Here is a 15,048-nt window from a genome sequence, read left to right as displayed (position 1 = left end):
TCCTTTAATTGTGAGAAGTCTCTCTCCTGATCTTTTCATAACACCAGTGTGTTGGGAAAAATCACATATGAATCAACATCTGCATTATACTGACATCCTTTTCTTATTTACTGATTCCGTGTTAGCTGATCACATTAAAGAAACATGTGTTTTAATAGTTGAGCAGTCACTGCCTGGGGATGAAGTTTCCAGTGTCCTTTGTCGTTTCTTAATCCCGGGTCCTGTGTGGCCTTGGCCCAAGTATACCACTGGGACATTCTCTTTAGAACAGTAGTTCTAAAAGTGTGGACTGTGGACCCCTGGGGGACCTCAAGAAGTTTTCAGGTGGTACACAAGGTCAAAACTATTTTATAGTAATATTAAAATGTTACTTGCCTTTTTCTGTGTATCAGCCTTTGCCCTGATGGTGCAAAAGCTATGGTGGGTAGAACAGCTGGCATCTTAGTATGAATTGAGGCTGTGGCAGGAAACTGTACTAGTAAGTGTGTATTTTTCACTGCTACACATTTGCAGTAAAATAATAGAAAAACAAAAAACAGTTTTCCCTAAGCATGTCCTCAGTTGAAAGTACAAATTTTTAATTTTATCAAATTTCAACCCTTGATTACATATCATTAATGTTCTATGGAATGAAATGGGAAATACATACAAAGCAATTGTGCTGCATACTGGAGCACAGAGGTTGTCTCGAGGAAAAGCATTCTATTTCGAGATGTCTTCTAGACATTCGAACTGGTCAGAAGTCGAGTCAGGAGTTCTATATACCTGCCTCTCTTCACTGTAGTGCTCACTTGGATACATTTGACTTTATTTCTGGTATAAATTTTTACAGTCACTTTTCAGGGCATATTAGATCTCTCTCATTTTGTATTTGAATAAAGTATTTAGCATCCTGATTTGGAATCTTGCAGAAGTTACAAGCTTAAAAATACATGTGCAGAGGTATCTCAATTGTCTTGACCTTTCAGGCTAGGAGACTACATACACCTTGTCACATAGAGATTTAAAAACAATATTTTTTTTCTTTAAATCCCTGTTGGTTTTCTGTTAAATTATTTTAAAGTATAGTAATCTATAACAGAAAAAATGAAAACATTTGTTTTAGGAGCATGTTGGTGCTTCATCCAAGGTTGCTAATAGAACTGTTATTTGGCAAGAAGGAAAACAAAGTATTGATTAGGATAGAGATAGAGAATTGAAATGGTTTCCGCTCAGAAAAGAAGATAAGAGCATATAAGAGATTTCTGGATTAGGAGTCAGAGCAGTGTCCTGACCGGACATGGTGGCTGTGACATTTCACGAGTGGTCAGGCTCACCTGTGTACCTGCAGGTGCAGCCTATTGCTGCTACCAAGAAGCTTTTGTTGGAAAAGAAGCAAAAAACCAGTACAGAGCCAGGGAGATCATCAAGGGCAGTTAGCCTTTAAATCTGATTCCACATTGAGGGAAAAGGAGTTTCCTGTGGGGAGATAGAGAAAAGCATCTGGCAGTTGAAAACAAATTGGCTCTGAGATGGGTTTTTTGGAAGGACTGCTGATGCCAGCCAGGTGATAAGAGGTTGAAGTCTTAGAATTGACTGGGAAAGAGACTGATAACAAATGATGCTTAGTGAGAAATGTGCCAAAATATATCTAAGCATTTCTTTAGATCATGTGCCTTATATAATACTTAGTTTTTTCCTTTTTTTAAAATTTATTTTCTTTGTTGAGAGTATACACAGCAGAATGTACACCAATTCAACAATTTCTACATGTATAGTTCAGTTACATTGATTACATTCTTTGAGTTGTGCAACCATTCTCAGCCTGCTTTTCTGAGTTGTTCCTCCCCTATTAACATAAACTACCTGCCACCCTAAGTTTCCTACTTCATCTTTCAGGTTGCTGTTGTCAATTTGATTATTATAAAATGTTACGTGCCATCGAGTTGATTCCGACTCATAGTGATCCTATAAGACAGAGTAGAACTCTCCCATGTGGTTTCCTAGGCTTCAATCCTTATGGGAGCATGTTGCCAGGTCTTTTCTCCCACGGAGCCTCTGGTGATTTGAATTGCTGACCCTTCAGTTAGCTTCTGAGTGCTTAGCCACAGCACCACCCGGGGCTCTGTAACTATCCCATACGGATAGATCTTAAAAGAGCACGATGTTTAAGGCAAATATTCTTTAATAAGTTAAACTATTGTTTGGTTTTAAGAAGACTTCAGGGGATATTTTTCATTTAAGGTTTCAATATTATCTCAGGGCAGTAGTTTCAGGAATTCATCCAGTCTCCATGGCTCTAGAAAGTGTGGATTCCATGAGAATTTGAACTTTTCTTGATGTAGGTATATACATGTATATGTGTATCACTTAAAATAAATTTTTGATTGATTAAAAATACTATGTTATCTCAAAATCTAATATTCTCTAATGTTACAGATACACGCACACACCACACCAGTTAGCACATCTTGACCAAGGCAAAGTCATAGAAGCTTCCTAGATACATCCAAACATTTTGAGGGACCGCGTTACCGGGACTGAGGGCTGGGGACCATGGTCTTGGGCAACATCTAAGTCAATTGGCGTAACTTAGTTCATAACAGAAATGTTCTACATCCTACTTTGGTGAGTAGCGTCTGGGGGCTTAAAAGCTTGCAAGTGGCCATCTAAGATAACTGTCTGGAGCAAAGGAGAATGAAGAAAACCAAAGACACAAGGAAATTATTAGTCCAGAGGACTAATGAACCACACGAACCGTAGCCGCTACCAGTCTGAACCCAGAAAAACTAGATGGTACCTGGCTACCACCACAGACTGCTCTGACAGGGATCACAATAGAGGGTTCCAGACAGAGCAGGAGAAGAATGTAGAACAGAATTCAAATTCACACACATACATAAAAAGACCGGACTTAACTGGACTGACAAGAGACAGAAGAACCCCCGAGATTATGGCCCCTGGACATCCGGCTAACTCAGAACTGAGACCACTCCCGAAGTCCACCCTTTGGCCAAAGATTAGACAGCTCTGTAAAACAAACAGTAACACACTTGAGGAACGTGTTCTTAGTTCAGTCAAGCATACGAGGCCAAATGGGCAACAACTGCCCAAAAGCAAAGATGAGAAGGTAGGAGGACAGGAAACTGGAGGAATGGACACAGGGAACGTGGGGTAGAAAGGGAAAGGGGAAGTGTGTTGACACAATGTGGGGACTGCAACCAATGTCACAAAACAATTTGTGTATAAATTTTTGAATCAGAAACTAATATGCCCTGTAAACTTTCACATAAAGCACAATAAAATTAAAATAAAAAAAGATAATCCAAAAAAAGAAAACCAAACTTGCTGTCATCTAGTCAATCCTGACTTGTGACCCCATTTGTTAAAGAGTAGAACTTCTCCATAAGGTTTTCTTGGCTGTAATCTTTACACTTCCTGCATGGTGCAAATGGTTAAGCACTGATCTGTTAACTGGAAGACTGGCGACTCAAACCCACCCATAAGCACGTCAGAAGTAGGGCCTGGTGATCTGCTTCCAGAAGGTCACAGCCTTGAAAACCCTAAGGAGCAGTTGTACTCTGCACACACTGCGTCTCCATGAGCTGGAGTCAACTCAGTGACAACTAACAACAACAACCTTTACGGAAGTAGAGTGCTAGACCTTTCTTCTGTGGCACCCACTGGGTGGGTTTGAACTGCCAACCTTTAGGGTAATAAAAAAAAAAAACAAACCCACTGCTGTCAAGTGAATTCCAAATCATAGTGACCCTATAGGACGTAGTAGAAGTGCCCCATAGGGTTTCCAAGGCTGTAAATGTTTACAGTAGGAGACTCGCACATCTTTCTCCCACCAAGTGACTGGTGGTTTTGAACTACCGACCTTTCGGTTAGTAGACAAGCAGTTTAACCACTGTGCCACCAGGGCTCCTCTTTAGGTTAATAGTTGAGTGCAAACAGTTTGCACCATCCAGGAACCTGTATATGCATATATATATATTATTATGGGTATTATGTATTAAAAAAAAAGTATTACATGTAATACATATACCTATTTATATATACACATATACTGTTTTTTAATTAAAAAAACGTAAAAAGTGCATGGACCATACCAGTGATGTGAAAATCAACATATATAGTTTTGGGCACTATATCAGGTGCTGGGGGAAAGTGGATTCAAAGATGGGTAAGACCTGGCTCCTGCTCACAAGGACTTTTGTCTACTAGGTAAGTTTGATTTATGTGAAACAATTGCAGGACTTGAAGCACTTACTGATGAAGGTCAAAGACTGCAGCCTTCAGTATGAATTATGTCTTAACATAAAGAAAACAAAAATCCTTAAAACTGGACCAATAAGGACCATCATGATGAACAGAGAAAATACTGAAGTTGTCAAGGATTGCATTTTACTTGGATCCACAGTCAATGCCCACTGAAACAGCAATAAAGAAATCAAATGACATATTACATTGGGCAAGTCTGCTACAAAAAGACCTCTTTAAGGTGTTGGAAAGCAAAGATGTTACCCTGAGGACTAAGGTGTGCCTGTCCCAAGCCATGGTATTTTCAATTGCCTCATATGCCGGGGAAAGCTGGACAATGAATAAGGAAGACCAAAGAAGAATTGATGCCTTTGAGTTGTGGTGTTCACAAAAAATATTGAATATACCGTGGACTGCCAGAAGAACGAACAAATCTGTCTTGGAAAAAGTATAGCCACGATGCTGCTTAGAAGCAAGGATGCGTCTCACATACTTTGGACATGTTATCAGGAGGGACCAGTCCCTGGAGAAGGACATTATGCATGGTTAAGTAGAGGATCAGTGAAAAAGAGGAAGAGACTGTCAACGAGATGGATTGACACAGTGGCTGCAACAATGCAGCAGTGATCATGAGGATGGCGCAGGACTGATGAGTGTTTTGTTCTATTGTGCGTAGGGTCATTATGAGTTGGAACCTACTTGATAACACCTAACAACACCACCGCCACAATTACTATAAAAAAAAAAAAAGAAATCTGTACAGATTGTTGTGGGAGCATAGAGGATAGAGGAACCCATTCTCCTGGGGTAGTTGGAGAAGACTTTTCAAAAGAGGCAATATTTAAACTAGGTCATGAAGGCAGAATAGGAGTTATCAGAGGAAGAGGAGGAGGAAGTGTTCCATACAGATGGTACTCAGTAAGCAAAGGCACGGAAGCAATGATAAAGGTCTGTAAGGAGAGCTTTGTGTGCTTAGAGCGTTAGGCTGTATGAGGGATTGGTGGAAGATGAATCTGTAGAAGTAGGCACAAGCCACGTCATGAAGAGCCTTATATTTCACAATAAAGGATTTGGACTTTTTCTTGCTGGCAAGAGAAAATCAGTGAGCCGATTTGCTTGTATGTATAACGGTTTAGGTTACAGTGTGGGTCATGGGATGGAGACATAAGAGAAGAGTGGCAGGGAGACAGGTTGGAGGACATTGAGTTGTAGTAGTTCAGGGAGTTCTGAAGATAAGACAATGGAAGGAGGGAGTGTTTATTGTGGAGAAAATTTTGAGGTACAGTCAACTGAATTTGGTGATACAGTAATTGCACGTATTCACAAAAGCAGTAATAAAGATTTCCAGTGCTCAGGAATATGATGAGAAATTGCAGAAATAGAGCTTTTCAGTGGTTCAAACGTTACTTGAATTTCTTACAAGTTTTTAAGTTCCTAAGGTTGAGCTATCTTTGAGTTACAGATGTACATCTGCCGTCACAAAAATTTGTGGCAAATTTCACTGAACTAGATTAGGCTCGTGTTACTAATAGCATGTCAACTGTCAACAGCTAAACATAGAAGAGATCACTTAGATGCACCATTTTAATAAATATTATAAATGAAAATGAAATACCGTCTCCTTTTCCACGTGTTGAATTCTCTCAACATACTCTTTTCTGGTTTTCCTTTCAGAGTAATTTAGTAATTTCACTGTTGCCTTGAAGACAGGAATGTACCTTTGTGTGTATATATACGTGCCATTTCTAAGGACCAGATATAGGCTAAAAAGGAAAATAAATTTTAAAAGATAAATTGTATTTCTGTTTAAATGTCTAATCCAAAAGATAATCATTTTACTCCGAGCTGAAGCTTTGGTCAAATAAGTGAGTCTGATCTCTCCTATAATCAAAACATAGGAGGCTTTCTATTCTCCCTTTTCAAAGAATTGCCCTGAAGCTCTTTATATTGTAAGTGATATTATTTTAAAGACCCCTTGATGAGAAAGTTATTATTTCAGTGAGGGAGAGCTGTCATTTGCCTAAATTAATGCAGTAAGTGAGTGATAACCCCAGAGGTAAAAGTCCTCCAAAAATCATAGCCATTTGTTTACACTGCCTTCTATAAAAACAAATTCTTAAGATGGCATTCATACCTGCTTTAGTTTGAACAACATGTATTAGCTATCTTAAATTGAAGCACTTTTAAAAATTCTCTCCAAATATGGTTATCAGAAACATGTTTACTAGTTAACAGTCAGTACCAGTTAAAGTGAGATAAAGTGTCTATTAAAGATAATGTTGAGAGGGGGGAAAAACCCACATAATGTCCCAGGGATTCATAGAGCAGTAGTCTGCTTTCCTCTGCGAGGTGCTTTGGCCGTGAGGAATATTATTAAGAACCAAACTTGTCTAAAGTTCCATCATGTTGGTTTCATTTGTCTGACTTTTGGTTTTAAAATCTACTTTGTATTTTACAGTCCGCTTCAGCCCATGATCAGGACATTGTGATTTGGTATCAGCTTTGGAGCTCGATCATGTCAGCCCCTCACGGGGCTGTAGCATTCAGTTTTATTGTTTTTGGCTTTGGTTGTGGTCCCTGATGGACATTTGCATCTGTACCAAAATGTATTCTAGAAGATCTCTTCCATTGCATCTCATTCTTGACTCTTTTAGTGGTGTCTGATTTTTTCATGTTTATTAGCTGCCTTGGTGTACTAAGTGGAAGAACTGAAACCTGAAGCAGGTCTCTACCAGAGGGAGTAAAAAAATAGTTTTAAAGATTATTTCGTAGACCAACAAGTTTAACTTCTGTAATTTTATTGAACATGAGAAAATCCAGAAATATCTGTTTAAAACTTAAAATATTAAAGGCATCTCAGTTGTTGCTGTAGTAACACATAAGAGAATCAGTGGTTTTCGATCACAGACATTTGTATCTATAGCTATTTAATATCTACATGTATGGCTCTATATTTCTGTCTTCTCAGTTATTAAGAGGAGGCTGGGTTTCGTTCATTTGTAAAATTTCAGCCAAACTACCTTTCACAAATTGATGGTGTCAGAATTGGATGTTAATCTTTATATCATTGTGCATTTTGCTCTCAAACAGGCCTTTGAATGAAGTTACAAACAAACATTATCTGGTTGTTAATTGTTTTACAGATGAAAACTGGGACGACGACCAACTGCTTGGTTTTGAACCATGCAATGAAAACCTCATCTCTGGCTGCAATATAATCAACGGGAAATGTGAATGTGACACCATTCGAACCTGCAGCAATCCCTTTGAGTTTCCGAGGAAGGATATGTGCCTTTCAGCTCTAAAGAGGATTGAAGGTAAGCACTAATTTTAGCTAACCCTCTAATTGTGAAGTTTAGCATGTGTACCTCTGAGCAGTTACAGTTTTGAGCTTAAAAAGGCAAACACAAACTGATGGAGATTGGTGACTTTTACAACTCCAAACAAACTTCATAACATTTACCAGGTGCATACGTGGTGGTGTCTGTGTGTGAGTGCGTATTTCCTGGAAGCCGTGGGATGGTGATGCTGTAGTAGTGTGGGCAGGGTGGGGTGTGCCAGCTTGCCAAGGTCACCTCTGCATAATGGATGATTTCATGAGTGGTGTTCTTGACATCAGCATCTGTTGTCACCAGGTCCATTCCACTTGATTTGCCAGAGGATGATGCTACGTGAAGAGAGCCTGCTAATTAGAAATGTTTATCTGGCAGGAAAGAGTATGTCTTTAGAAGAGACGGGAGAATTGTATAGTGAAGATTGAAGTCTTAGTTAGGTTGATTCTGGCAGGGGGCAAAAATGACACCAGTGTAGATGGATCATTGGGCACTTCACCTGTGAAGTGAAGTCAGAAATTCTATTAAAGCAACAAAACATTATACTAAGATGGCTCATAACTTTTGTACATTATGCATAAAGCCTAGAAGAAAGATGAAGGACTTGAAAATAATGATTCATAGCTACAGTAATCACAAGTGGAGTGCCCCGAGCTTGGATCTCAGCCCTGCCCTGAGTAGACCCGGGTTCTTCTTAGGAATAAAAGGGCTTAATAAGACATTCTTGAAGGTAACTTTTGTCTCTGAAATCATGTCATTCCAAGATAGAGGTTGGTAATACAGTTTGGATACCAAGGATATGTTATGTCCAGAATCAAGTGCCCAAGTGTAGTAGGGCAGGACTGACGTTTCTGAATTGTATTGTTTCCAAGATATAGTAAATGGGAATAAAAAATAAGAAATTTGTAATAGCCTCTAGAACAGCATTTCTCTTTGTATTTTCCAATGCTGCTGAATCATCAAAAGAGAATACAGTAGGAAGCAATAGAAACAGAAATTTTAGAGCCAGAAAGGATTTAGTTCTAAATGAGAAACTGAGATCCCCAGAACTGATTAGTAACAGACCTGTGCCTAACCCTGTCAATTATTCCTTCACTCACATCATGACTTCAGACAGTAATCAGGTGCCTAACTCATTTTTATCATCTCATGGACCTTTGTTTACCCCTCGCCCCACCCACATCACCTGCCAAAAAATGGTGTTTTGCTGACTTTCTTGTATAAACATTTAGAGATAATGATGAAGTGGTTACATGCCTATTTAAATACTTAATTTATTGATTTAGTTATCCATATGTATTTAAAATGACATAAAATACTGCAGCAATTTAGAAGTGCTACTTTTTGCTATTCTCGTACGTCACGAAGCTGTTTCATTCAAGTGTTTCAAAGCATGTTTAGCATCACTAGTTCCGTCATTGTCTTCACTTAGGCCACCTTTCAGGTCATTTAACACCGTGCACTTCTTTGCCATCTAACTTGTTGAGATGCAGCAGATTCCGAATCCATATGTGACGCGCTCATGGGAAATTTTGTTCTAAAAGACATTATCTAGTCACATAAAATTAGGACAGTTGCATTTTTAATTTGTTAGGTATGTATTTATGATCTTCACAACGTGGAGATTAACTGCATTGATTTTTGAAGTGATTCTTAAAAGGCCGTTTTTGAGATCCAGTGCTTCCAATTTTGACATCATTCCCACAGGAGTAATTACTGTATATGATTAAATTTCTTTAACTCTTTTTTTTTCTTCCTACTGATTCTTTCAGACAGCCTCTGTATAACCTCAAAGTATAATTGGTTGAGGTCATAAAGTTAATGTATCTTCTACAAGTAGTACTTTTCTTTTTCATAATAAAGGACCTCGCAATATGAAAATGCTTGTAAAAAGTGAATATAAAGAGATTTCTTCTTTTTCAAGGAATATTTTTAGAGGAAAGACCCCTACTTATAGTCAGATACATATTGTATGTGAAAGAATTAGTGATGATATAGTATTATTCGTAATTAAGTCATAAATAGTGATGCAGAGTTAGAATGCTGTAGGAACTCAGGGCTGGGAAAGTGTGACCTGGAATTGTGTGATAAGATCTCGTGGAGGAGGTAGATTCTGAACAATTTAGAATTTGGACAGTGGGGGCTAAGGCCAAGGAAGTGGATTCCAAGGATATGAACAACATTGACAAAAGAATAAAATGTAGAAATAAGAATTCGTGTGGCTTACATATAAGATACTTGGGAAACTAGATGAAAAAGGCAAAGTTTTGTATTGCTAGGTAATAGGAAATAAAGATAGGGAAGCAGGATGGGACCAGCTTGTGAAATGTCTTAAACATCATGCAAAGAGCTAAAACCTGGTAATTTGAAAAAAAAGGTAATTTGAGCTGTCAGAAATTATGGTAGGTTTATGAACAGAGAGAAGCGGAGCATGGTGAAATCATCGTTAGGAAGACTGGTGTTGTAGGGAATTCAGAATGAGTTAGCAAGGGAGGATACTGCAGTCAAGAGCCTCCTTAGATAGCTGCTTTGGTTATTTATACCGAACTTCAGTGGTCTTGGGAGTCAGTGAGGAAGAGATGGATACACACCATTTTGAAGGAAGAGCCTACAGTATCTGCTAACATATAAGGGAGGGATGAAAAAGTCCAAAGTTGATTCTATGGTTTCTAACTAATCTGAAATAGTAGAAGAATGATAATGCAAGTAACAGAAATAGGAAAACTCTTGTAAGGTGTTTTGTGATAAAATGGAACTGAAAGATGATGGGGTGGTTGTTAGTAGTGGGGGATGTAGAGTCAAGTGAGGCTTTTAAAAACTATGGGAGCTATTACAGCATGTTTGGATGATGACAGTAACGATGGAGAAGCCAATAATATAACAAAGGGGAAAATTATAGTAGCAAAGTCTTTGAGGAATGAGAGAGGCAAAATTGTTTACTTCTCAGCAAAGTGTAAAAAGAGGTCATCTTCTGACATTGAGGTGTAGAAGAAGGGGCGTGGAGATTTGAAGAGGAAGGAAAATGTGAAGTAGACATCTCAGAGAGGGAGAGTAAATTAACTAGGAAAATGGGCACCAACTACTGCTGACAACTCAGTTGAGGCTAGTGGTTTTAATTTGAAGAGAAACCAGTCACACAGTTGTGTGTTTTTCTCCAGCTCTGCTGCAGGTGCAGCATAGGTGGGGATGTGGATTTAACCAGGGTTGGGATTTTCCCTGGCAAATGGGAGAGAAAGAGATACAAAAGGGGATTGAGGGTTATGTAAGAGAGTATTTCTTATGGATTGAATTGTGTCCCCCGCAAAAATGTGAGTCAGCTTGGCTAGGCTACCGTTCCCAGTGTTGTGTGGTTGTCTGTTTTGTGATCTGTTTTGATTATCCTATGTGTAGTAAATCTTAAAAAAAAAAAAAAAAAAATTTTTTTTAATAATGTTAATGAGTCAGAAGTAGAAGCAGTTAATGAGGCAGGACTGTATAGGATTAGGTTGTATCTTGAGTCAGTCTCTTTTCAGATCTGAGAGAGAGGCTAACAGAGAGGAGATGGACCTCATTACCACCAAGCGAGAAGAGCCAGGAGCAGAGCATGTCCTTTGGACCCAGGGTCCCTGCTCTAAGAAGCTCCTAGACCAGGGGAAGATTGATAACAAGGACTTTCCCCTGGAGCTACTACCCTGAATTTGGACTTCTAGCCTCCTGGACTGTGAGAGAATAAACTTCTGTTTCTTAAAGCCATCCACTTATGGTGTTTCTGTTATAGCAGCACTAGATAACTAAGACAGTATTTATGGTGATAGACCATGTAATCTATGCTGGGAAGGAGACAGGTGGTACAGTGATTAAGCAGTAGGGTCAGCTGAGGAGAGGCCTTGGTGGACCTGAAGAATTGCTGGAGCAGGATAGCTGAAGAAGTAAGTAGGAATTCTGAGAATGGATACTTGAAGTCAAGATTTCAAAGGTGGAACTGTCATTGATCATGATAAGGGCTAGAATATAATCTTGGGTGTAGTTGGCTGAAGAGGCATGAAGGACAAGACCATGAAGTTGGGGAGGTCAGGCACTGAGCCAAGGTGGATTGTGTATGTGGGTGACGAATTTGTGAAGAATGATGGTAGGATAGTAGTAGGGAAGAGACACTGAGCCAGAAGTTCTGTAGATACATGTAACAACTACATGCAGTTGGTGATATAATCTGAATGTATGCGTTTCAAGTGATCAAAGATGTGGTTTTTTCAAAAGGGAAAGGGAGAATAATCTGAAAGTAGCAATGAGAACAAAGAGGACACCTGCCCCACCCCCAGGATTTATGCAGTGTAGAAGATAAGGCATCCCTACTTGAGAGGATTTTAAGAGAAAAAGAATAGGGAGTACCCAGATTTCAGTTAGAGCACAAAGGTGAAAGGAAACCCCAGAGGGTAGAATGAGGGTAGGAGGGAGTTTGCTGATGAGAGATCATGAGTTCTAGAAGGTATCGTAGAAGGATTTGTGAGGAAGGGTTATGGAGAGCTTGGGTGACTTTGAAGAGCCAAGTGGGGATAAGAGTCCAGTGAGATGGATGACCTGGTAAATTTAGACTTGGTTAGGGTGGTCTCTTGTGAGGCGGGTCTAATTATAGCCTTCTTTTGGGGACTGTTGTCTTGGGCAGTTTATCATGTTAAGGTGGACAGTGTTGGTGATGGGGTGGGTGGAGTGGTATTCTAGCCAGAGCATGTTAGGAAAACATGGGTTTCCTTTCATAATACTCTTGGGAGTAATGCCAAGGATGAATTCTAAACACAACTACAAAAACCTAAATATATATATATATATATATATATATATATATATATTGTAGAAGTCACTACAGGGCATTCACTACCATATTTATAGATTTATGGAGAATATTGGCAATATCTGGGCATTATAAAGGTCCTGTGTATTACTTATATTTGCTTAAAGAGAATGATTTGGTCCTAGGTTTTACCCACTGTTTCTTTCCTATAATATGTGAGCACATTATTATAAAGTCAGACATCTGTGGCTTGTCAGAGTAATTTTTATTTTTCCAGGGAAGAAGAGTAAAGCTGATAGAGAGAAAGACTTGCCAATCATCCAACTTTGATCTTCACAAAGCTTGTAATTAAATGCAAAAAAAAAAAAACCCAGATCAATTGCTGTTGAGTTGATTCTGACTCATAGCGACCCTATAGGAGAGAGTAGAACTGCCCCATAGAGTTTCCAAGGAGCACCTGGTGAATTTGAACTGCTGACCCTTTGGTTAGCAGCCATAGTAGTTAACCACTACGCCACCAGGGTTTCCAGTGTGCCACTGGGGCTCCTTAATTCTATGCCACCCTACCTATATATCCTGGGCTGGATGAGTCTACCTATATATCAGCAATTTTGTACCATCAAGTCGATTCCGACTCATAGCGACCCTATAGGACAGAGTAGAACTGCCACATAGAATTTCCAAGGAGCATCTGGTGGATTTGAACCACTGACCTTTTGGTTAGCAGTGGTAGCACTTAACCACTACACCACCAGGGTTTCCTATTTGGGGTAAGTACCTCAATATATATTTTCTTAATTTCGTAGTTCAGAGATGAGCAAGGAAATAATCAAAAATATGAAACCATGCCAGGTAAAGAAAAACATGGATGTAAAACACACTGGAAAAGACTCATTTATTCATTCATCCAGCAAATAAAATTTTATTTAATGGTGAATGTGAAGTAGGTATTATTTTAAGGGCTGAGAATATATTCTACTTGGAGCCTACATTCTAAATTGTGTGTGTGTGTGTAACAATAAACACATAAATGAACAAGCAATGTCATATAATATGATAAGAGCTATGAAAACCAGCAGTCAGAATGATATGATAATTACTTGGGAAACTGCTTTAGATAGGGATGTCAGGGAAGTTCTCTCTGAAGGGATGACATTTGAACTGAAATTTGAATGCAAAAAAGGAGTCAGCCTTTTGGTGATCTGGGTGGGGAGATAATTTCATGCAGAAGGCCCAAGTGCAGAAGTTCTAAGGTGAGCTCACATTTGGCTTGCCCAAGGGATGGCAAGAAAAACCAAGAAGGTAGGTGGGACTGAAATGCAGGGAGAGAGAGGTAAACGAAGTAGTTGTAGAGAGGTGAGAGCCAGCACACACAAGGCCTTGTAGACTACCGTGAGGTGTTTGGATTTTGTGAGTACGTAGGGAAATCATTAATGGATTTTGAGAAAGGGAGTGACATAATTTGATTTGTGTTTTAAAAGATTAATCTGGTGAAGAAGATACTGGCAGGGAGGAGGATGCAAGAATGGGAAGAGAGTCTGCAGGTAGGGGTTCTTATCAGCAGTTCAGATAAGAGGTGATGGTGACTTGGACCTGAGAATTGGAAATGGAGAGAAGTGGTGGATCTGAGATATGACTTGGAAATACAGTTAACAGGACTTTTTGATAGATTGTATGGGGAAGGTGAGGAAAAGAGGAATTGAAGGATTAAGCAAATTTAATGCCCTGTATTTTTTTTTTATTAGTGCAGGGAGCAGGTTTGGAAAGATACAAGAGGTTTGTTTTGGATAAATTAGACTTGATACCCAGTTGAAACTATTTGTCACTTAGATAATTGTTGATGTAATTAAATAATTTATTAAGTAGGGTTTGTGCCTGCATGACTCCATGATAAGTACACTGAGGACTACAAAGATACATATCCCTGAGGAAAAGTCAGCCTTTTTCATAAAGAGATATCACATAGTTGGGAAATTACAGAAAATAAATAAATAAAAATAACCCAATCCACACTGATTTATTACCAGGCAGAGACTAGCCAAGGTGGCGAAAGTGGTTAAGTGCTCAACTACTAGCTAAGAGGTTGTTGGTTTGAACCTACCCAAAGACACCTCAGAGAAGAGGCCTGGAGATCTGCGTCTGAAAGGTCACTATAAAAACCCTAAGGAGCAGTTCTATTCCGCACACACGGGTGGGTCATCACTGTGAGTTGGAATCAACGCACCAACAACTAACAACATCTGAATGGGATTCATAAAATGTATTCTTAAATATACTTTTTGTGACTGATGCATGATACATCACATGGGTTCTTGGAATGGTATAGATTTGTGGAAGTTACACCTCATTTGGAGCTACACAACGAACATTTTGCAAAGGGTAGAAGACACTTGGAGCTTTAGAAATACCTCCTTTGTTTTAGCTAGAAGCACCTAGAAGTAACGTTAAATGGTTTATAATTTTTTGCTGATTTAATTTTTTTTTCCGCAGCATATTTTAGAGAAAAGATAGTTAATAAAAAAATTGCTTGTGGCACTTCATATCATTGTCTTATATTGAGTGGACAAATAAGAACTGCTCTACAATCATAAGATGGATAAATCAAGGAAGGCTTTGTGGAGGAGCTGAGAATTGAAGCCAACTCTGAGAAGTGTGCTGGGTGCTGAACAGAAGGGAAAGGAGAATTAAAGAGCAGCCTTGGAA

The 15,048-nt window shown here is 39.0% G+C and overlaps 1 protein-coding gene across 12 annotated transcripts in view; it reads left to right on the top strand.

The window, feature by feature from the left end:
• The window catches only part of CRIM1 (cysteine rich transmembrane BMP regulator 1), a 244,272-nt gene that overhangs the window by 47,222 nt on the left and 182,002 nt on the right, over window positions 1-15,048 (top strand). For all 12 annotated transcript variants that reach the window (XM_064277211.1, XM_064277210.1, XM_064277201.1 and 9 more), the window contains one exon: window positions 7,389-7,562. In XM_064277211.1, the coding sequence (XP_064133281.1) occupies window positions 7,389-7,562 (174 nt within the window). The remainder of the gene's footprint in view (window positions 1-7,388; window positions 7,563-15,048) is intronic.

This window comes from Loxodonta africana, chromosome 26 (assembly GCF_030014295.1).
Source record: "Loxodonta africana isolate mLoxAfr1 chromosome 26, mLoxAfr1.hap2, whole genome shotgun sequence".
Taxonomy (NCBI): Eukaryota; Metazoa; Chordata; class Mammalia; order Proboscidea; family Elephantidae; genus Loxodonta; species Loxodonta africana.
The sequence above is the reverse complement of the archived record's forward strand: the minus strand, read 5'-3'. Positions and strand labels throughout refer to the sequence as shown.